At 33.1% G+C, this 23,231-nt stretch overlaps 1 protein-coding gene and 1 long non-coding RNA gene across 4 annotated transcripts; both read right to left on the bottom strand.

Annotated features, from left to right (window-relative positions):
• Nucleotides 1-6,546: 6,546 nt before the first annotated feature.
• Nucleotides 6,547-14,775, bottom strand: LOC145163213 (uncharacterized). Of its 2 annotated transcripts, none has more exons than XR_013739644.1 (5): nucleotides 14,634-14,775; nucleotides 14,067-14,150; nucleotides 13,838-13,974; nucleotides 7,212-7,275; nucleotides 6,547-6,617 (listed from the first exon to the last, which is right to left on the bottom strand). It is a non-coding gene; the product is annotated as an uncharacterized LOC145163213 (long non-coding RNA). The 2 variants fall into 2 exon arrangements; XR_013739645.1 differs by having other exon boundaries at nucleotides 14,072-14,150.
• Nucleotides 14,776-17,590: 2,815 nt separating this feature from the next.
• Nucleotides 17,591-21,165, bottom strand: CPFTSY (signal recognition particle receptor protein, chloroplast (FTSY)). Of its 2 annotated transcripts, XM_079087067.1 has the most exons (12): nucleotides 20,774-21,164; nucleotides 20,556-20,660; nucleotides 20,391-20,464; nucleotides 20,221-20,279; nucleotides 20,049-20,086; nucleotides 19,652-19,772; nucleotides 19,501-19,569; nucleotides 19,201-19,283; nucleotides 18,675-18,743; nucleotides 18,328-18,390; nucleotides 18,066-18,196; nucleotides 17,591-17,848 (listed from the first exon to the last, which is right to left on the bottom strand). In XM_079087067.1, the coding sequence occupies exons 1-11, from the start codon at nucleotides 21,128-21,130 to the stop codon at nucleotides 18,083-18,085; spliced, it is 1,152 nt and encodes a 383-aa protein (XP_078943193.1). In that variant the 5' UTR covers nucleotides 21,131-21,164; the 3' UTR covers nucleotides 17,591-17,848; nucleotides 18,066-18,082. The 2 variants fall into 2 exon arrangements, with proteins under 2 accessions (XP_078943193.1, XP_078943195.1); XM_079087069.1 differs by lacking the exons at nucleotides 17,591-17,848; nucleotides 18,066-18,196; nucleotides 18,328-18,390 and adding an exon at nucleotides 18,397-18,514 and having other exon boundaries at nucleotides 20,774-21,165.
• Nucleotides 21,166-23,231: the final 2,066 nt, after the last annotated feature.

Here is a 23,231-nt window from a genome sequence, read left to right as displayed (position 1 = left end):
AATAACTTGCCCAATTATAATTATTTACAGATTTTAACAATTATTTGTATGAAATAATCATTAAAATGCATTTTTACATGCTTAAATAATTAGGAAAATGGTTTTAAATAGTAAATAGTATTGAAAAATTATGAAACTATTAGGAAATCATTATTTCATACAATAATAATTACTGTAAAATTTTTATATTTTTCTGAACTGTTTTAGTATTTATTTAATACTTTAATGATTAAACAACAACAAAATCCGGGAAAAATAATAAATGATTCCCAAAAATTCTGTAAAATTAACCATAGTTTTATAACATAATATAGAGCCCATTGTATAAGTTTCGGATATTTGTGACTATGGGAAGTATTTTTTATATATTTCATTATTAATTAATCAATAAAATCATAAATAATAGTAAACAGTAATATAAATGCATGAAACTTCATAAATTATGTTTAATCAATGTATAAGTCATCCCAGAATTTTCTCAGAATTTATTGAATGCAAAAAGTATTTTATGTGAATTATTGCCCTACTTTATTGCAATAATTATAGTAATTCAATAGAAATAAGTTATTTTCTGAAAATTTCCAGAACTTCTTATTTTATTGATGGGATTCTGAGAAAAATCAGGTTTATGCATAAAATGAGTTTTAGATAGTTTGGTGGATTTAATTTGTTTCTTGTATGAATTTGAAACTTTTAACAACATACCTTGTTGAATGCTTCAAGAGGGATGAAGATTGGAGTATAATAGATTGTTCTTGGCTGGAATATGAGTATTTCTTGGATGAATTTCGAGATTGAGAGTGAGAGAAAGAATAGAGAAGGTTTAAGTGGTGAAGAGAATAATATGTTGGGAGAAAAAGGAAAGGAAAGTGGATGGGAGGTGTGAGTGGGAGACCATGGGAATAATCTTTTTGCTTTTGGTGGTCTTCATAATTTCCCACTAACACAAGCATCTTTTACATAATTAATATAAGAGTTTTATAAAATTTAATGTAAAGTTTATAAAAATAGAGTTTTATAAAAGATAGGTTATTATTTGATTATAACAATCTACTTTGATTTGAAGTTTAATTATAGCATTCAAGTTTGATTCTTTTAATTTAATTAGAGCATTATACTTTGATTTGATTTTAATATGGTATCATAATTTAATTGGATTATAGTTATAACGTTGTACTATACTATGTTGCTATTAACGTCAATTTATATCGTAGTGTATGGGTTTTGATCCTATTAGCGTCAAGTAATCTTGAGTAGGGTTTATTAAATTTCCAATGTTGTTTAGCACTGTAAAGGCTAAGGAAAATCAAACACATGAATTTTCCAAATGATGTTTTCTCCTTAAAGTAGCGAATTGTACAATTATTACATAACGTAAACCCTAACATACAAGGGTTAAGGGAGTTGACCGGTTTGACTTGTTGACTTAGTTTGACTTTTCCTTGACCGAAATTTGACGGTTGTCACATCATCCCCCCGTTAGAAGGAATTTCGTCCCAAAATTTTCATTTTGACTGGGATTTCGAGAGTTTGGGAAGAGATGTGGATACTTTTGTTTCATCTGATCCTCGCGTTCCCAGATGAATTCGGGTCCTCGTTTAGCGTTCCAGCGGACCTTCACAATGGGAATACGGCTTTGCTTTGTTCTTTTGATCTCTCGATCCATGATTTCTACCGGTTCTTCCACGAAGTGGAGACTCTCGTTGATTTCAATTTCGTCACGAGGTATCACGAGGGTCTCGTCGGATAGATTTTGTCAATCATATCTTCGGGGTTAAAATATAGTTTTATTAGTTACCTATAGCGACGACTCGTTGTCACCACAGGTTTAATCTATTACGATGACTTGTTGTCGCTATAGGTTTTTAACAAGGGCCAACGACATACCTATAGCGACACACAAGTCATAATTTGCATGTGTGAAGACTTGGAGTACTTTCTAATGAAAAGAGTGCTACTGGGGAAATTGGAAACTGGTACGTAGCTTCAAAGTCAAGAATATGTAGTAGGCATGTGATGCATTAAATGCATGAGGCACACAAGTCATAATTTTCAGCAACATATACGTATATGTGTGTGAATTGAAGAAGAAGGTTACGGCTCAAAGAATATATATATTCATTTTCTTCTTCATTTGTTAGATACACAATAACCATAACATCATAGACTATATATATTCAATTTCGTTTGTAATTTTCACTAGTTTATATTCCGCGAGTGTTACCGAAATCATTTATCAATTTTTTTTTCAGAAGTGCTTAACTTGTTTTGTTGCATTCCCACAACTTTCTATTAATTACTTCTCCCACTTCACTTATATAAATCATCACATTCTTATCGCGACTTTTAACTTCTCCCTCACAAATGGATCCACCTGCAGATCACCAAAACCCCATAGATGACCTCGATTGGTTTCAATACTTTGATCATCAAGATCTTTTCAGGTATATATAAACGTCACTCATTACACCATCTTTCGCACAGAAAAGTGATTTTGTCGACATTGATCAAAACATGGTTTGGATTTGTAGTGATCAAAAAGAGTCTTTCATCGTGTTGGATTTGATTATCTTGAGTTTTTTTTTTTTTTTTGGATTTTTGCAGTGGTGACATGCTCGACCATCGTGATTACGAGTTGTCGGAAAAATTGCATGAAGTGCTCGATCAGAACATTTCCACAGTACTTAACAAAGATCAAAACATCATTTCTAGAAATGAGTTTCACGATTTTGATCCCCTTAAAGACATAAGCTTATGGGATTGTTGGGAGGATGGTAATTTACCATTGGTTAGTTTCAGTGAAGACTGTAAATCCGGTGGTGAGGCTACATGTAGTTCTAGTGCTGCCACCACTGATCACGGTGGCCGGAAGGTGGCAAAGAGATTGAGACCATTGGAGTTTGAAGAGATAGCGAAGTACTTTGAGATGCCGATAATCATGGCAGCAAAGGAACTAGGGATAGGGTTAACATTGTTGAAGAAAAGATGCAGAGAGCTAAACATAAACAGATGGCCTCATAGAAAACTTACGAGCCTACAATCCTTCATTCAAAATGCCAAGGTAAATTACGATAATAACCTTCTATACATTACTCATGCATGCATGCCTGCAGTTGGTAACCAAAGTAGTTTTGGTATTTTCTAAAATTTTAATTATTAGTTTCTTTATAACATAAACAATGGCCCTAGGCATATTCCACATCAAATCAATTGATTTACTACGATTTCCTGATTTATATTTATATAAACTTAACTCATTGTAAATTTTGTGAACTCACACGAAAAATATATTGCATCTACCTTTTTTTTTAAAAAAAAAACTAGGAGTTGGGATTAAAGGAGGAGATAGAGACGTTAGAAGGGCACAAGAAGATGATGGAGAAATTGCCAGGTATGGAATTGACAGAAAGAACAAAGAAGCTTAGGCAAGCTTGCTTCAAAGCTATTTATAAGAAGAGAGGACTTAACAATCCTTAGTCCTTATCTTTTCTTTTAGCAATTTTGTTATAATTAGTGGATTTTAATCTACATTGTATGTGTTTTTCTCTTGATAGTTTGATACCCTTTTTAGTTTCATTGTGTTTGTCTATTGATTTTTAATGCAGAAAATTTTGTATAATTTGGGTATTATAGTTTGTATTATGTATTTAGCTATGTTCTAGATTGCCGACACGACTACGCTGACGACTCTATACCAGAGGTCTATATAAATAGACTTATGAATTTAGTAGGAATAACTTGATTATAATCTTGTGATTTGTTCCATGTCTGATCCACTCCTAAGATTCACTCGACATGCCCCCAATTATGTGTAATTAAAATTTTATTAGACTGTTGATCCTAATGAGTCTACCCTGAATATCTTCGATCTTCTTTTCTTTGACCTTTGTTTCCACCACATGGGCTAAGAAAGCCATATATTCTTTTCGTAGATATGATCGAGCTTGAGTACATGACATAAGACTAAGCTTTTTCGAATGAGTCTCGCCATAAATACGAAGACTTTGACCGTCGGCGAGAGAAATACGAATGAACTTATCGTAACATACTATTTCAGCATGGTTTTGGGATAGCCAATACATTCCTACGATGATGTCGAAGCTACCAAGTTCCATAGGAACTAAATCGACAGAAAATTTATGACCGCAAAAATCGAAAGTGCAATCTTGGATGACTGCATTGAGTGAAACGTATTTTCCATCGGCGACTTCTACGGTAAAGTACTCATCAAGAATCGTGCGAGATGTGTGAAGTGTGGGCTCAAATTCCAAAGACACAAAACTTTTATCGGCACCTGAATCAAAAAGTACTGACGCGTAGCAGTCATTTATGAGAAACGTACCATTTACGACCTTGTTATCGGTCTTTGCTTGGGTTGCGGTAATGACAAAGGCTCGGCCTTTGGGAGCTGGAACCTGCATTGTTGGATTTGTCTGGGCTTGGGTGTTGATGATATTGACTAGCCTAGGACACGCGTTTCTGAAATGGGTGGGGTCACCACAGTTGAAGCATGTTCCAGTTGGATACCGGGTTTGTGTTTGCTGATTTGAGGGTAGATAGAGTGGTCGCTGAGTTTTTTGTGCACGACATGTGTCCGCCAAGTGGCCATAGCGACCATAATTCGTACAGAGGCGACACGGGCTGGTGGTCATATGGTGATAGTTACAGTGGTTACAGAGGGGGTGAGGTCCGGTATACGACTTTTTATTCGGTTGGGCTTGTGGGGTGACTTGGGTGATAGGAGTAGCAGGGGTAATAACAGCATGGTTGTGGTGATGACTTTTCCGCTTCTTTTTGTCATGTCGGTGGGAGGACTCGGACTTGACAATTAGGGGGGTCTCAGGGGTCGGCTTTTCAGTTGACATCTTTGAACCCTTGCGTGGGAGGACACCATCGTTCATATTGTCCTCGTTGAGTTGACCTGCTATTTCAATGGCGGATTCTAGGGTAGATGGCCTGCTGCTGGTCACCGAATCACGGATCTGGCGTGGTAACCCTTTGATGTAGCGGCGTATTGCAGTTTTCATAGGTTGAACCATGTGAGGTAGGAGTCTCGAGAGATCATGGAATCTATTGGTGTAGGTCGCGTTGTCGCCTCCCACCTGTTTCAGATTCCAGAATTCATCCTCGAGAGTTTGCAATTCGTTGTCAGGGCAGAACTTCTCCATCATGCGTTCCTTTAGTTTTGACCAGGTCATTCCCAAGGCAACAACCTCTCCCTTTGCCCGTTTTTCTAGGTTCCACCATGTGAGAGCATGACCTTGGAGGCACCCTGTAGCATGACGGACCATCAGGTCCTCCGGACACTCGCTATGGATGAAAGTACTCTCCATTTCTTCAATCCATGTGAGGAGTGCGGTGGCACCATCGATGCCTTTGAAGTAAGGCGGATTGCAGTTACGAAAGTGCTTGAAAGAGCAACGAGGAGTGGTTGCTGGAGCTTGTGGCTGAAGAGAATGAAGTTGGGTTGCAATTGTTGGGATGACGTTTGCTACCTCCTTGGCGATAAGGGCAACTAGCCTTCGGTTGTTGCGAGCAGCGTATGGGGGTCGTAATGCCATCTACGAGAAACACGCATATGGACTTGTGAGTTATTTGTAAATTGATTATGAAAATAAAGTTTTTAGACATTGTTGGGTAAAATAATTGTAAAACACTTGTTGGGCCATGGTTAGGAGTGTTGGGCACCTTTTGGGCTTTCCATGGTTACTAAATGTGAAACATGTAGCACTTGCGTGGGCCCCCACAAAACTAAGTTTTCACATGTCTTTCCCACTACTAGGCCCATTAGGGAACTTAATAGTCCAATGAGTTGGCCATTTTGGAGTGTATCCTTTCGGATACGTTTGATAAGGTCGAGTATTTTGATGGCTCAAAAGTAATGTGAATGACGCGCTTTGGCATATAGGTTTGGGAACTCTCGCCTTTGGTCCCCAGATAAGCAAACTGGTCCCTCGGTTGATTGGGATGTATACGAATGCTTGCCTAGTCAGGACTTTCGGGCTACCGGCACCTCCCCCTTCCAGTTACTACGCGTCCATTACTATGATCCTACCCAACTAGAGTGGATGACTTTGAATTTCCTATGAGCTCTAAGGAATATATATGTATATACATTTTTTTTAAAACCACTTGAATATGTGTGTGATTTTCAGAGAAAGAGGAGAATATTCACCAGTGTATGCACATATATAAGTGTCAGGAGTAATACGTATGCACTTAAGGGAGCAATTAACACACAAAGGTATTCCTAGGCTTTTCTAAGTGTGAATTGCATGCAGTTGTGTGTGCATTTTATAAACTAGCATACGAGAGGACCCTAGAGGCTATAGACTAGGTCAAGGCAATTAACCTAATTCCCTATAGTCAAGGGCTCTGATACCAATCTGTCACACCCCGATCCTTGTCGGAATCGATCAAGGCGTGATATATTGTTCAAAGTCTCATGACAACTATGTTATAATATGATTAGATTCAATTAAGTACTAAGTATGCAAACAAGATCCACAACATACAAATACAAATCCAAATACGAACAACATTTATTACATCAAATTTAAATAGTCTTGTGGATTTCTAAGGCACAACCTATTTTTCATCAACTTCATTCTTCAAATCTGCATCATGGGTAAAAACAGGTCAACTACGAGAGTTGGTGAGTAATCTAATTTTAGTAGAGAAAATTGTGAAGTTGAAACATTTATAATTTGAAATTTGTTTTCTTTTAAAGTCGGCAAACAATTGTATTTGAGATAACGGTTTATAAATCAAAAATTGATTAACAAATGATAACAACAACAATAAGTCCTCACCCTATATATATATATATATATATATATATATATATATATATATATATATATATATATATATATATAGGATGGAGCATCTAATCATCAAACACACTCAACCACGTGCGATCAATCACCTTAGCGTCCCAAGGCGGGGTGGTCAACCCAATAGCGCTATTATTGTCCATAACGTACCTCAAGAATACGGGCATAGTCATGGAGATTAGACTAAAAATGGTAATGCACTACAAGTACATGTAGCGTAAACAAACAATAGTTATACAATTAATGACTCACGTATAAATGTCCCAACAATGTCTCAATTGTGATAAAACAATAAAATGAAGTTGGAACATATTAGAACCACATGATACACCCCAAAAGTATTGAAAATTATAAAGTATGGGGTAGATTACTCACATTAGTCCCAAAACGAAATGCGTGTGTCGTACGATAGACGGTTCGGGTCAAAATGACGTAGAACCTAATATAATTAATAGTTTTGGTTTAGGAACTGCTAAACGAGAATAGAGTATTAATACAAATAATTAGACACATATATTCTTATATTAGATGAATTAACAACAATTCATTTTGATTAGAATATTAAGGTATTCATTTGTTAAATGAATTTTAAATTGAATTAATTATTTTGCATAATTAATTTATATTTTCAATTTAGGCCAGATTTTAATAATTTCTTATTAAAATAATAACTTGCCCAATTATAATTATTTACAGATTTTAACAATTATTTGTATGAAATAATCATTAAAATGCATTTTTACATGCTTAAATAATTAGGAAAATGGTTTTAAATAGTAAACAGTATTGAAAAATTATGAAACTATTAGGAAATCATTATTTCATACAATAATAATTACTGTAAAATTTTTATATTTTTCTGAACTGTTTTAGTATTTATTTAATACTTTAATGATTAAACAACAACAAAATCCGGGAAAAATAATAAATGATTCCCAAAAATTCTGTAAAATTAACCATAGTTTTATAACATAATATAGAGCCCATTGTATAAGTTTCGGATATTTGTGACTATGGGAAGTATTTTTTATATATTTCATTATTAATTAATCAATAAAATCATAAATAATAGTAAACAGTAATATAAATGCATGAAACTTCATAAATTATGTTTAATCAATGTATAAGTCATCCCAGAATTTTCTCAGAATTTATTGAATGCAAAAAGTATTTTATGTGAATTATTGCCCTACTTTATTGCAATAATTATAGTAATTCAATAGAAATAAGTTATTTTCTGAAAATTTCCAGAACTTCTTATTTTATTGATGGGATTCTGAGAAAAATCAGGTTTATGCATAAAATGAGTTTTAGATAGTTTGGTGGATTTAATTTGTTTCTTGTATGAATTTGAAACTTTTAACAACATACCTTGTTGAATGCTTCAAGAGGGATGAAGATTGGAGTATAATAGATTGTTCTTGGCTGGAATATGAGTATTTCTTGGATGAATTTCGAGATTGAGAGTGAGAGAAAGAATAGAGAAGGTTTAAGTGGTGAAGAGAATAATGTGTTGGGAGAAAAAGGAAAGGAAAGTGGATGGGAGGTGTGAGTGGGAGACCATGGGAATAATCTTTTTGCTTTTGGTGGTCTTCATAATTTCCCACTAACACAAGCATCTTTTACATAATTAATATAAGAGTTTTATAAAATTTAATGTAAAGTTTATAAAAATAGAGTTTTATAAAAGATAGGTTATTATTTGATTATAACAATCTACTTTGATTTGAAGTTTAATTATAGCATTCAAGTTTGATTCTTTTAATTTAATTAGAGCATTATACTTTGATTTGATTTTAATATGGTATCATAATTTAATTGGATTATAGTTATAACGTTGTACTATACTATGTTGCTATTAACGTCAATTTATATCGTAGTGTATGGGTTTTGATCCTATTAGCGTCAAGTAATCTTGAGTAGGGTTTATTAAATTTCCAATGTTGTTTAGCACTGTAAAGGCTAAGGAAAATCAAACACACGAATTTTCCAAATGATGTTTTCTCATTAAAGTAGCGAATTGTACAGTTATTACATAACGTAAACCCTAACATACAAGGGTTAAGGGAGTTGACCGGTTTGACTTGTTGACTTAGTTTGACTTTGCCTTGACCGAAATTTGACGGTTGTCACACCCGATCCGGGAATATGGATTAGGTAAGGAGGTAAATTTTAGATCCGGGAGTACGGATTATGTATTTTTGAACTATGTGTTCATCCGATAAGGTATCATGTGCATAGTCCCTTTCATGAACATGATTTTAATACAAGTATTGATTAAAGTATTAAATATATATGTGTGTGAAATATTTGTTATTGCCCGAAATATGTGTTAGATATATATTTGATGATATACAAGCGAACCAGTTATGGTTCAATATGTGTTAAGATGTGTATATATGATATTATTACTTAAAACTCTATGTTATGTATACACTAGTTAGCGTTGCCTAAACGGAGATAGTATCGAAAATTGATTATAAGCATTGTAGGTTTGCCTAGTGATGGGTTAAGACTTAAAAAGGGATGTTTAGTTCAATTAAGTTTGGACATTGGGTAGCCTCTTATTAAGAGTATGTGTGTGGTGAGATCGATGATCGGTGGAGTACGTCCTACTTAAAGAAGTACATTTTATGTACGAAGTCCTTTTCAAAGCCCTGTTTCTTAGGTGCTCCTTGTGTCGGGGTATTATTATGTTCTTGGGTACGAGTCCTACGCATACTAGAGTACTATAATGTGCCAAAAGTACTATCATGTACAAGGTCTTTTTGACACTATTGTGTGTCGGTTACGGGAGCGTACGAGAGTACTCTATTAATATTTCCCCATACTTTTTATTTTGAAAGAGCATTGGAGTCGGCGTTTCTTTTATGAAGTGATCGCACGAGCTTCATATGTCAGCGTTTCCTTTCACGAAGTAATTAAGGGAACTTCGTAGACTGCCTAATAAAGTGTATCGGTAATAGACCACTACTAGGTATGTCTGGTGTTATATTGTTGGATAGGGTGAGTGTGGGGGTAAAATACCTCACGATATTCATACCACTGCTAGGCAAAGTTCGATGCTGGATAGGGTGAGTCTGGGGGTAAAATACCTCACGATATTCGGACCACGGCTAGGCATTGTTATCTAGATAACTACCCCTGACTTAATTGTCTTGTGGTTCTTTCTTTTACGAACGAAGGTTCGTGGTGAAACTTATTCCATTCCCCTCATTTGATGTCTTTATTGATCCTCATTTGCTGCCATGGAATTTCCGAAGCAACTTCGTCAGTTTGTTGTTCATATCGACTCCTTAGGCTAGATCTCGTAAGATCATTGTATAGGGTCAGTATGTAGGGATCGACGGGATGGGATATATTGTTTTAGAAATATGATATATATGTGTTAATAATAATAGTGGTCTTGCAGGATTTAGATATACATTATTATCACATTGTTTGAACTAGGTGTTGATTAAGTATTTTCAAACAGAGTGTTTACCAAGTATTTTGATTTAAGTGTTCACTAGTTGTAATCTAAATATCCTGGCAGCTGCGCCTAAAGGATTATATTGGCAGCTATAGATTTAGTGCCTTATAGATGTAGGTTGGAAGCTATGGATTTAGTGCCTTATAGGTGTACGTTGTAAGTATGGATTTATTATTGTACAGATGAATATTGGTAGCTATGGAATTAGTGCATGTTGTATAAACCCTGGCGACGATGTACTTCGTGCCTATTTGACATAAATTGCAGAGGAAAGCAATGTTGTCACCCCTTTGGTTGTCTATTTAACATAAATTGCTAAGGAAACCTCGAAGAAGTGTTGTCGCCCCATTGAAAAATCCTGAGACTAGGTTCCTTATAAATAGATACTTTAGGGACGTAAAGTGAGGAATACGGGAACGGGTAATCACCTTAGGAGAATCCTTAGGAATGAATGAATGGAAGACAGGTGATTATTAAGATCTTTAAGAATAAAGAAGATAATGGGGATGGGAAAATTTGGTTAGTTGTTTGATGTTTAAACATAATAAATTTACTTATTGTGGGTTGAAAACCCTATATGCTCACCAGGCTCCCAAGCCTGACCGACTCAGTTTCTTTGTATTACAGGTAGTGGCGCGAGAGCATAAGTTGGACAACTTATGAAGATATTTTGTTTATAGGCCAGTAGTTGTATATAACTGTTGTAAGGCTTATAATGTGCCGTTTATGCTTTTGGTATGTATTGGAACATGACATCCTGAGTTTTGTTATATATGAAAATCCATTTCTTGAAGAAATGCTTTGATAAATTTTATCATATTTTGTTTTGGGAACAAATTCCGCAACTCTTTTAGTCAAAGGATTACTCTGAAATTATTTTAAAAGCATAAATTAAATCGGTCTTTTCTGGCCGTGAAAATGGGGATGTCACATTTACAAACATTCTAATATTTATATTATTTTTTTGACATAAACTAATTATATAATGCACTAATAATCACGATCTGCTTCTTTAGTATTCTATTTTTGAATTTGTGTTTTGGAATTCAGGAAATCTCATATCGTTATAGAAAGAAATCACATGTAATTCACATATGGATCACATGTGATTCAAATGTAAATCATAAGTGAATCACATATGAATTCCATGTGATTCACATGTAAATAACATGTAATTCACATGTAAATCACAAGTGATTCACATGTGAATCACAAGTGAATCACATATAAATCACAAGTGATTCACATATGAATCACATGTAACTCACATATAAAATCACATGTAATTCACATGTAAATCACAAGTGAATCTCATATGAGTTACATATGAATCACAAGTGATTCACATATGAATTACATGTGATTCACATGTAGATCACAAGTGAATCACATAAGACTTACATGTGATTCACATGTAAATAACATGTAACTCACATATGAATTACATGTGATTCACACGTAAATCATATCTAATTCACATATGAATCACATGTAAATCTTATATGATATATGCATGTGCATTTTTGTGAGTGTTCTTGCATTAATCAAATTTTTTTAATTTTCTTGTAGATTTTGAAGAATTCGTGGAAAATATTGAAGAGGTGAAAAGTGATAAATTGAAGAAAATATGAAAATCTTGATATGACGAAATGACAACATTGTGAATCTTCGTAGCATTTTTTATTTTTTATATTTTATTTTGTATCGAATAAAATACTCGTACTATTATGTTTATAGATTGATTAATAAAAATGAAATTTTTTATGATTTACTTACGAATATTATAGTATAAGAAATATGCATATATTCATTTGAAAAAAAAATTGAATATATGCACCTAAAATGTTGATTTTTTTTTTGTTAAAAAAATTAGAGTTTTTTTTTAATATTCTAGTTTTTTTATATAAATTTACCAATTTTTAAAAATTTATATTTTTCTTTTTAAAATGCAGCTTTATTAAAAAAAATTGCAGTTGCACTTTTTTGAAAAAAATTGCAGTATTTTAGAAAAAAATTGCAGTTTTTTTGAAAAATATACAGTTTTTTTTTAATTACTGTTTTATTAAAAAATTTGCAGTTTTTATAAATACAGTTTTTTTTGTCAAAAAAATTGCAGTTTTTTTAAAAAAAAAATTGCAGTTTAAAAAAAATTCAAATCTTTTAAAATTTATCTTTCCAAAAAAGTTAAAAAAATCTGCAGTTTAAAAAAAACGAAAAATTATTTTTTTTTTTATAAAAAAATCCAAAATTTTGTTTTATAATGTTAATTTGAGAGCTTTTTATTAATATTTCCAATAATACAAAAAATTAAGTGGGATTGGTATGATGACGATCATGCCCTTAATGATTTCATTTTGATTCAACGCTCCACCTTTAGTTCTTAGGTTCTCAGGAAACTATGAGTTCTCAACCGATCTCAACCCTGTGTATATATATATATATATATATATATATATATATATATATATATATATATATAAAGGTGAGATCGGTTGAGAACTCATAGTTTCCCGAGATTCCGAGAACTAAAAGTGGAGTGTTAGATCAAAACTAATTTATTAAGGGCATAATTGTAATCTTATCAATCTAATTTAATGTTTAATTTTTTGTGTTATTGTAAATATTAATTGAAATGTCTAAAAAATTACATAATAAATCAAATTTTCAGGTTTATTTAAAAATAGTATTTTTCAGTTTTTTTTTAAAGTGCAGATTTTTTAATTTTTTATAGAAAACATGATTTTTTGAAAAAAAAATTGAAAAAAAAATATATTTTTTTTAAATTGGAATTTTTTTTAAAACCATTTAAAAATCAATTAAAATGGAATATTTAAAAAATACTATAACTTTTTAACAAAAAATCAACATTTTTGGTACATAAAAAAATCTACAAAATTTCAAAAAGTTTTCATGTCTTCGTGTCAATATTTCCATATTTTCTTCAATTTATCATTTTTCACATCTTCAATATTCACCACAATTTTTTCCAAATCTACAAGAAAATTAAAAAAATAATGATTGATGGAAAAACATTCGCAAAAATACATATGTGATTTACATGTAAATCACATGCAATTCATATGTGAATTAGGTGTGAATTATATGTGAATCACATGTAATTCATATGTGATTTACATGTGAATCACATGTAATTTATATGTGAATTACATGTGATTCACATGTAAATTACATGTGGATCACATGTAATTTACATATGAATTACATGTGATTTATATGTGAATCACATGTAATTCATATGTGATTTACATGTGTATCACATGTGATTCATATGTAATTTACATGTGAATCACATGTAATTCATATGTGAATTACATGTGATTTACATGTGAATCACATGTAATCCATATGTGATTTACATGTGAATCACATGTAATTCATATGTGAATCACAAGTGAATTACAATATGAAATATATGAAGCTATTCTATGTTGCACGGTTGCAGATATGGGTGATCGTATTTGAAATGTTTCATCCAATAGATTTTATATTTTTCAAAGCCAATACTAACCATGGTTTCATTACTCCATCATAGTGTACAATTGTTGCATCCTCGATACTTCCTGCTTGGTTCTAAAATGATACTCCAATCCATGAACATGACATTTTCGCTCCAATCCATTGCCTGGTTGTAAAATGTCAGCCAACCTAATAATTTAATAGATGTTGAGTTGTTCATTGATTTCAACGACTTTGCCAGAAACAAGAGAGTTACTATCACTAGTATATAGTTTAATTACCTTACCTCTCCGTCATCATTGTCATCATGACACATGTAGATAATATTGATCCACCTTTAAACATGTTCATTTGGTAATTGGTACCTGTCATGATAGGAAAGTAACAAAACAGGAAAAAAAAATCACAACAATCCTAGTTTATTTATGTTCAATGTACAATTAACATTTCAAGAGAGAGTTATAGCTTAATAACATTTCAAGAGAGAGTTATAGCTTAATAACATTTCAAGAGAGTTATAATTCATATGTGAATTACAAACCAAAAAAAAAAAACTTGCTTCTATTATTTCTACAATCACTTTGTTATAAACAGAAAAAAAATAAATTTTCTGCAGGTCACACACAAACCAAAAAAAAAAACTTTTGTCGTTTTACTTTGCTATTAGATGACAAAAAAACCAAAAAAACTTAGCTTCTCTATAAAGAATAAACACAAGAAATATCAAAGCACTTTGTTATAAACAAAGCCACATACTTTGTTCCTAGAATGAACTTATGTTAATCAGACTTTAATAAAAAAAACTAAATATTAAGATGAAAATTGTGATTTGAAATTACTAAACAAACCTCCATGAAAGAGAAGGCTTCAATTTCGTAGTTCACGCTGGAGTTGGGAGTGAAAATTGCTAATTATTGGATATTGTTTGAACCAAAAGCATATTCAGGTGCCATTGTCAAGAATCTTGATTCATATAAGGTGCCAAGATTTAACCATCTGAACTCGTGGAAAACGCTAAAAGGTCATCCACCACTAAATGCATATACAATCATTGGAGAAAAGAAATTTATTATCGATTAGCCCAAAGAATTGATCTTCACAACTAAGAGAATTCATAATATCAGGTATAAAATCAAATTGAAATATGTGACTATCCAGAATATCATGAATAAATCAATCAGCAGCATCTATTCATAAAATAATTGATAATGAACAGAGCATCCATTCATTAAAAAAAATTGATAACTTCTTATACTGACATCTGTAATAAAACTTTATGATTAACAAATAACAATCAAAATCTTTTTTTAATCTTTATACAACTTGATTTCATTATCAAAATGCACGTTCGGTCCCTATTTTCAAAAATTAACTTGGACCGTCCCTCGTTTGTTTAAAACTTGCACAATCCATCCCTTCGGACATAAAAAGATTATTTTGCCCTTAATAATTTCTTTTTTAATTTATTTTATTTGTTTATCACTTTTAGATTAAAAAGAAAAAGAAAAAAAAAACTATTTCTACCCACCCCTCCCCCTTCCCTTTTCCCAGTTTTCTTTCCCTCTTTCTCACCCACTTCCGACAACCAACAACTCCTCCCAGCTCAGCTCCTCCTCCTCCTCCGTTTTCCGGTGAGGCCAAGCATAACTCCTCTTTCTCTTACTCTATTTTTCAATCGCCAAAGAAGAGAACTAGTGGGATCATCAGAATCTGCCACCTACCCGCTATTCTCTCTAAACCTCTCTTCTTTGCTTCTTGTTCCTGAACTAATACCGACTGTGACAACACCGCCTCCCCTACTCCTGCTTCAAGGATTGCCGCCAATTGCTGGTGAACCTAAGGATCCATCAACACCGAACCCAACATCAACATATATGGTAGAAGGAGATATCACACCTGCAACACCAGATCTTAAAATGCGAGATGATGAAATTGATTCCAAGAAATTTACAAGAGGGGTGGGGATTGTACATCAATGGGAAATCGAATGGTTTAGGTATTGCTGGTGTTTACTCCATCTCCATCTTCTCTATGTCCATCATCAAACTATATTGCACGTTTTGAAAAAGGTCTGATTTGGAAATTGAAATTGTGCTAGTGCAATACCAAGAGAACGACAAGAGAGATGGAGAGATATGAGTGATTTTAGATTTTGCAGGGGCGTTTTTGGAACCATTTTCAAAAACCTCCGATTTTGCAGGTTTTCAAGAAGACTCGCCACCATTTTTGATTTCTTGAACTATTTCGATTTCAAATTGATTTTCATTTTGAGTTTCATTTTTGAAACGATTTTGAGATTTCTGAAATGGTTTTCAGTTTCAACAATGATTTGGTTACACGTTTCAGATTTTTTTTTTATATTTGATTTTCGATATCTGGAACTGGAGGTGGAAGGGTGCAAATCGGGGGTAGTCGGAGAAGATGACCGGAGTAGAGAAGAGAAGAGCATATCGGGAGTAGAAGAGAATGGGTGGGTGGGGTGGGTTTGGAAATTATTTTTTTCTTTTTCAGTAAATACAAAATAGTTTAAAAATAAACTAAAAATAAAATAATAAGGGCATTATAGTCATTTTATATATGACAAAGGATGAAATGTGCAAACTTAAATTAATGAAGGATGAAACGTGCAACTTTTAATCAAACAAGGGACGGTCCGAGTTAATTTTTGAAAATAGGAACCGAACGTGCTTTTTGGCACCTGCATGAGGAACGGTTCGTGTAATTTACTCAATAATTATATACTAAAGCAAATTCTAAACTTAAAAACACAATGAATGAAATAAGCGGTCAATCAACATCGCATAATGTAAATTCAATAAAATATTGATACTAAATTTGAAAAAATATATATATTGTGCTTTTGGTCGACCTCACATTTTTTAATAATGATAAGATAAATAAATAAATAAATAATCAGAAAACTTACAAGTTATAGTTAAGCAACAATTTGGCAAGACTCTGATCGTAGGATTGAAGTTGGATATGTTAATTGATCAAGCCGATTGAATATACTAAACTAGAGATGATGATTATATGAAGTCTATGAATATAGGGAGCTGTTGCGATGTTCGTTGGTCCGAAAAAAAGAAGATCTGAAATAACGATTGCGATAAACATCAACGATTTCAAAATCGCTTCATGAAACACGATTGAAAGACGATCGACATGAGGCATTGGATTCCAGATCTGGATTAAACGATGAACCTCGGATGATTTATGGTTGCATCTGATCGCTCTAATCGATAGCGATTTCACCAATCTAAATTGATGTGTTTGTGATTTCACCAACCTTGATTGATTTGAAGGAAGGAGATCAACAAGAGAATTAAAATCAGAACAAAAGGTGAGAACTAGATTCCAATTGGAGGATTGGAGGTGATTCAACGGAAGTGAGTTGTCAAAGGATGCATTATAGCTTTGAGCGATAGAGGAAAGAGGGGAGGAGAAAGAGAGATGAAAATTTCTTTGATCAGATTTTAGAATTAAGAATTTATTTAATTATACTTTTATTTCATATAATATCCCTGGTTAAACTAATTAAGATATCCTTCCTTCTTTTTTCTACTTATTTACAAAAACACCACCTTACATCTCGACCCTTTTTTTTATCTAACGTTCCACTTTTAGTTCTCAGGTTCTCGGGAAACTATAAGTTCTCAAATGATCCTCTCTCTCTCTCTCTCTCTCTCTCTCTCTATATATATATATATATATATATATATATATATATATATATATATATATATATATATATATATATATATATATATATATATATATATATATATAAGCTACGAAGGAAAACTTTAATTTAAGCATTAAAAACCGATTGAGGATGCACTTTAGAAGTAACCCAAATGAATCGAGTCCCTAAATTATCTTATACATAAACCACACTTTTACACCCAAACTCAACCATCGGAAATACCCATTTTGATCACAATAATCTTATCGTTGTGCTTCTGGACTAAATGGAATAGTCCTTTTAGGCTAATCCCACCCTTCTCTCTCTCGAGCATTCATATGGTGTTACCATTGCTCCATACATAATAGTATGATACACCTACATGTAAAAGAAATGTACTTGATTTCTATTATAAGTTTATAATCAAATTACATATAATCATGGGTTCTAATCATCATCATCACCACCACAAACATAAATGATCAAATTTCCTTTACGTTTTCCGATTTGTCCATTGTAACTGTCACAAAGAACTTATGGTATTCTATTTAATTTGTGTGTATTAAAGGGTATTTTAGACATTTAACAAACTAACCTTCTCTTGGCTACGCCTCATGAGAAAATGGCGTTAACAAAAGCTTGTGCATCAAATGGCTGGAGATCTTCCACCCCTTCCCCAACACCCACAAACTTCACAGGAATCCCGAGCTCATCAACTACACTAACCTACAAGTGGAATTCAAATTTAAGGATTTAAAAGTACGTTGCTATTATATATATATATATATATATATATATATATATATATATATATATATATATATATTAAATAAAACGAGAAGAAAGCATTTGCATACCACGCAGCCTCCTCTTGCAGAGCCATCAAGTTTTGTCAAAATGAAACCGGTTATTCCCACAACCTTGGTATTATGTATATAAAAAAAAGGGTTAAATAAATGAAATGACAATTTACTTACATTGATTTGTTAATGATAGCATCCGATTTTTAATTTCTTTTTATTACAGCATTGTACATTGAAAAATCTACCCAAATATAGCAAATATGTGAGTAGAAAGCATTATATATTTATAGGTTGTTGAAATCTTGGTATTATGTATTTGCATCCAAAATTTTGAGATATCTGATTTTGATATGTGATTAAATTTTGAAAACCATGGTAATTCTCAATTCATACCCCTTTACCTCATTGAATTCCCTAGCTTGTGGAAGCATATTCAAACCCGTTGTTCCATCCAAAACGAGTAGAATTTCCTGTAAATTGCAAAACATTACCATTTTAACATTTTTGTCTTATTTATATACCAGAGAAGTAAAGATGTAAAAAAGGGAAAGAACACACAAAATAAAGGTTATCATATTCTTCAAAGTGTAATAAGCACTTTGGAAATGCACATCCAAACAATCCTAATACCATATTACCATTCCTTCCGTCCCATGAAAATTTACCAAACTAAATAAAAAATGTAATATTTAAATTGGTAATGTAAGAAACAATAAATTAAAAATAAGCATATTCAACCCTTATATTTAAATATTAAAAAAATACATGTATGTACGAAAAAAAGTTCAGTGATATCGGTATGAAATGAAAAAGTCCATTGCTATTCTATGACATTTTAACCCTCAGATATTTCTTGATAAATAATTTCTATAATTAAATGTTAATGTAATAATACATCTAATGGAGAAATAAAATGGCTAACCATACATTAGGGGCGCCTTGAACAACTTTTGCAACAGCTTTTTTGCATGCTATCAATTCTTCCATCAAGCTATAATTAGTGTGAAGTCCTATTCACATATAAAAAAAAAAAAAAAAAAAAAAAAAAAAACAAAACAAAGTGGTAAGTTGAATCGTTTGGTTGCCAAATGGACGGAATTCAAATTCCATGTTTAATGGATTTCACTACACCTATGTATCGAAAGAAGGAATTCAATTCCATTCTTCTTTTTTCTATTAAATTACCAAAATACCCTCATGATATATCGACCAAAAATAATGTCTTACGTCCGGAGGTGTCGCATAAAACAATATCATAACCTTCTTCTTTCCCTTTCTTAACGGCTTGTGACAGAACTACACAAAAAGAACTTCAAGATCACGTGTTAGTAGCGGCTAAAATACCGAAAATACCCTTGAGATTTATTTACTTGTCTACCTGATGATGCTTTGGCTTTCTCTTTTTCAGCTGAAACAATCTCGCAGCCCGTCCTTTCTGCCCAAATTTCCAGTTGGTCACTCGCAGCTGCCCGAAATGTATCACCAGCAGCCATTAATATCTACACATATTTCAACAAAAGAATGAGGGAGACGATAAAATACAATAAACAAATAAATAAAAGTAAATTGATATTTCTTGCATTTAGCCCTAAAATAAAATTATAAACAAAGATAAGGATGACGATTTTCTATCTTATCCATTTTTTTGCATAGTTGGTTAAAAAAATTCAAGATGACGTTTTCCGATCTTACCCTTGAATGGAAAAATAATACTAGTAGTTGGTAGCCTCTAAATAACGTAAAAACGTGGAAATATTAGCATCATATCAACTCACCTTAGCACCTCCACTCTTTAACCGATAAGCTAGTTTCCCTGCATTAAACAATAAATTATTGTAATTTAATTTTCTAATTAATTCTAATCCCATCTTTTGACATACTTATGGTAAAATAATTTTCACCAAACAAAAAAGAAGAGTGCATTTATCCAATTATCATCAAACATACCAAGAGATGTAGTTTTTCCACCTCCATTAACACCAACAATCATGATCACTGCCGGTTTCCTAATAACACAAACATTATGTGTAGTAATCATTAAAAATTCCAAACATATGAACATAAAGAAACACATAAGATCCTAGGATGATCATGATTCATGAATACAACAAACAAACCTGAATCCAAGTTTAAGCTCTGTTTTAGCACCTTTCTTTGTCAAAATATCCAATACACTGTTCTTCAAAGCATCCTACAGAAAAGACATGGGTGAAAACTTACTCTAAATCCTAAATTCTATCAAAATATTTTCAAAATTAAACTTTCATGTTCATGACACTTGCCTTTATTTCAGTTCCTGATTTGAGTTTTCCAGCAAATATATCATCTCGCAAGCTCTCGACAATCTTTACTGTGATCTTTGGGCCGAAATCCGACACCAATAATGCCTAAAATCATAGAATATAGACATAATTTCAATCCAATTTGCATCTCCTTTCGAAATCATTCCCTATCGAATTCAATCCTATTTGCAAGAAATTCTCAAAGTTATGGAATTTACCTCTTCTAATTCATCTAGGACGCGGTCGGTGTCGGAGAGATTCCAATAAAGGAGTAGTTCATCAATTACCGCTAAATTATCTCTTGTTTTCGAAAACCCACCAGAGAATATCTTCTCTACGTCCTTTTTCGCCTTCTCTTTGATTAAACGTCCCAATTTCGTGAAGAACCCGGTTTGAGAATCCGCTGCGGAGCATTTGAACTTAGAGAACTGAGCTCCACCGCTACCACAACTGGTTGGATATTGGACCCGGAGGAACAGCGGCGGAGAGTGGTGGTTGAAGACGGTGGTTGACCCATGGGTAGAAATGGAATCTCGTGACGCAGTTGAGAAATGGCGAGAAAGTGAAGACGCCATATGTTGTGCACAGTGGAAATGGATTCTTGAAAAGAGGATAGATAGATGACGAAGTTTCCAAACGACGCCGTTTGTCACATTATCTTGGTAGAAACTAGAAAGGCAAACACTTCAAAACTTTTAACAAAGCCTATTTTTAACTAATATTTGCATCAAAAATAAAGATTAACTAGTTTTTCTTAGTGCTTATTAGTGGTTGGAAGTTAAATTTATCAACTTAGTTAATTTAGTCATATGTGGTGGTATATGGAGGCCTCTTCTTTGGAGACATTCAATGGCGTCTGGCTTCCTTACCTATTCGTTTCGGTGGTTTGGGTTTGTACTCGGCATATGAGGTTTCCTCCTACACATTTGTAGCCTCGAGGGCCCAATCTTGGGCATTACAAGACCACATCTTATGTGACAGTGGCATATGTGGTATGGACTCTGATTACCTATGTGCTATGAATCGTCTTCACGATACGATTCCGGGATTCGACTGTAGCGGTTTCATTAATAAGGACACCCCCCCCCCTAAATCCCAAAAAGCATTGGTGTGTGCCCTTTTTAGCAAAATCGTCAAAGATATGGAAGTCGACTTCGATATGACTGTTAGACAGAAAGCAGTTTTTGAGTGTCTTCGAGCACCTCATGCTTAGGATTTTCTGCTAATTATCCCTATTGATGGCCTTGGCCAGCATATGTCTCCTGTGGAGTACCGAACTATCTTTCGTTACCGCCTCATGATTCCTCTATTCCCAATTGATGGGATATGCCCAGTTTGTCGCAAGGCATGTTTGGATACCTTTGGGGAACATGCGATTCATTGTAGAGAGCTCCCTGGCTTCAAGTACAAACATGATGTGGTTAGGGATGTTCTCTTTGATGCTTGTCGGCGTGCTGGTATTTCTGCTAAGAAAGAAGCGCCAGTGAACTTTTTGACGGACCCGTAGGATGGAAGATCCACACTTAGACCGGCTGACATTTTGGTCTTTGGATGGGTAGGAGGGAAGCACGCGTGTGTGGATCATACTGGAGTCTCTCCTCTCGTCGGTTTGAGGAGCGAGGGTTTCACAGCAGGGCATGCCGCTTTGAAAGCCGCTGCGTGCAAAGTGGCAAAGCACGAGAATGCATGTATAGAAAATCAACATGTGTTTGTACCTTTTGCATTTGATACATTTGGTTTTCTCGCCCCAGAGGCGGTGGAGCTCCTCAACAGAGTCCAACGGGTCATGCACTCTAATGTCATATCTCCTAGATCCACAGATGTTGTTTTCAAAATGATTAGTTTTGCGATCTAGAAAGGGCTAGCGGCGCAGCTTGTTGCCCGTTTGCCTTCCATCGATATGTATTGAACTATATTATGCTATTTGAAAAGTGTCATCTAAACAATTATATACGGACGAGGCGAATAAAAATAAGGTTTGAATATGTATATTGTTTGTTACAATAGTACAAATGACAATTAATAAAAAGTAATATTAATAAAAACAAAAACTATAAAAATAATTTAAATGACCAAAAATATAACTTTAAAATATATTAAGGGACCAAAATTATAAATTATAAAATGTTAATATTTTGATTTTAAAATTATAAATGATGAAAACGGTTAAATATTAAAATCTTTTATAAAGAGAGTTATATTCACTATTTCCAAAAATCTTTATTTTGAATGCTGTATTAAATGTTTTAAAAATTATAATGTGATTTGGATTTAAAAATTTTGAATTTGGAGAAAGAAATTGAAATAAACAATGTTGTGCACTCACACACACCGACCTTACAAACTAAAGTTATATATAATTTTCATGTTTTTTCTCCAAAATTTGAGTTCTCGTATGATCAACTTATACCAATATAGAATAAAACTCTTGATATAGAGTGAGGTTTGTAATTTTCTTATGTTTAGATCCAAATAAATCCTCTTTTTGGGTTTTCTTGGGTAAATTACCTTTAAAAAACCATTTTTTATTAGAAGAATTTATCCTTTGCCAATCCAAAGCATTCGAAGGTAGAGGTTGGGAGATATCAAGCTTTGGGTCTATATTTCAATGTTGTATTATAGTGGTTTTTGTAAAGATTAATTTTCTTGGTTTTTCTCCAAAATTTGAGTTCCCAT

This window comes from Lactuca virosa, chromosome 3, assembly GCF_052849685.1.
Source record: "Lactuca virosa cultivar CGN04683 chromosome 3, Lactuca_virosa_CGN04683_v6, whole genome shotgun sequence".
Classification (NCBI taxonomy): domain Eukaryota; kingdom Viridiplantae; phylum Streptophyta; class Magnoliopsida; order Asterales; family Asteraceae; genus Lactuca; species Lactuca virosa.
Note: the sequence above shows the minus strand (reverse complement) of the source record. Positions and strands in the feature narration are given on the sequence as shown.